Here is a 1,122-nt window from a genome sequence, read left to right as displayed (position 1 = left end):
CAGCTGTGTCCTCAGAGTCACAGCTGGTCCTCAGAGTCCCAGCTGGTCCTCAGRGTCCATGTTTCTCCTCCTCTCAGCCAGCGGGAGCGGGCGGTCCGGCAGGTTCTGACCCAGCACTGCTCGCTGCAGGAGACAGATCAGTCGGTCCTCAGGGAGCGGTTCTTGACGGACCAGCTGCTGGTCCCAGAGCGGTGGATCCAYGAGGCCAAGGCCACCCGGGCCCAGAGGGACGGGGACCGGCACCAGCAGGCCCTGCACCTGTACCGGGCCGGACACTGGAACCGCTGCCACCGGCTGCTGATCCAACACCTGGCCTCAGGTACGCAGGTTCATCTGGACCTGATCCCAGTCTGCCTCAGAACCTCTGATGGGTCAGAACCTCTGATGGGTCAGAACCTCTCTGATGGGGTCTTCCTCCTGCAGATTGCATCATCAATGACAACCACGACTACCTGCTGGACTTCCTGGAGGGTCTGGGGGTCCCTGAACGCAGCGCCACCATCCAGGACTGGGACACGGCAGGGAGGGTCTACCTGGACTACATCCGGGTCATCAAGTCCCTGCAGCTCATCCAGCAGGTACTTTTAGAACCCTGTTCTGACCCAACCTGGACTCTGGTTCTGGTCCTGACTCTGGTTCTGGTTCTGTCCCCAGGCTGAGGCAGGGGGGTACCAGCTGGAGCAGCTGTACAGTCAGGTCACGTCTCTGTGCAGCAGGATCGAGCTGCTGCCCTGTGGCTCGGCCCGGGACCGCCTGGCCCAATCAGGTGAGAGCACCTGCTCAGCCTGAGCAGGGTTTGATTGACAGCTGTGGTCACATGACTCGTCAGGGGCGGGGCTTAAACATCAGCTGTTTGTTTTCCTCCACATGGAGCCCTCCTGCCTCTGTAAGCCCCGCCCCCTGCCAGGGTTATAATAACTTAGGACTTTTGATTTAGTTCAACTTTTTTCCTTTAAATTCAGTTTAAATTAGTTTTTATTAGTTATTACATGTTTATGTTTAGTTTTTATTAGTTATTACATGTTTATGTTTAGTTTTTATTAGTTATTACATGTTTATGTTTAGTTTTTATTAGTTATTACATGTTTATGTTTAGTTTTTATTTATGTTAGTTCTGTTTCA

General features: G+C 53.5%; 1 protein-coding gene across 1 annotated transcript in view; it reads left to right on the top strand.

The window, feature by feature from the left end:
• The window catches only part of nup98 (nucleoporin 98 and 96 precursor), a gene marked incomplete at its 3' end in the record, with an annotated part of 18,191 nt that extends 17,425 nt beyond the window's left edge, over positions 1-766 (top strand). The window contains 3 exon segments of the mRNA XM_014028095.1: positions 78-319; positions 424-578; positions 655-766. Of these exon segments, the coding sequence (XP_013883549.1) occupies positions 78-319; positions 424-578; positions 655-766 (509 nt within the window).
• Between the last annotated feature and the right edge of the window lie 356 nt (positions 767-1,122).

The sequence above is a fragment of the Austrofundulus limnaeus genome, unplaced genomic scaffold (genome assembly GCF_001266775.1).
Source record: "Austrofundulus limnaeus strain Quisiro unplaced genomic scaffold, Austrofundulus_limnaeus-1.0 Scaffold718, whole genome shotgun sequence".
In the NCBI taxonomy this organism is placed as follows: Eukaryota; Metazoa; Chordata; class Actinopteri; order Cyprinodontiformes; family Rivulidae; genus Austrofundulus; species Austrofundulus limnaeus.
The sequence above is the reverse complement of the archived record's forward strand: the minus strand, read 5'-3'. Positions and strand labels throughout refer to the sequence as shown.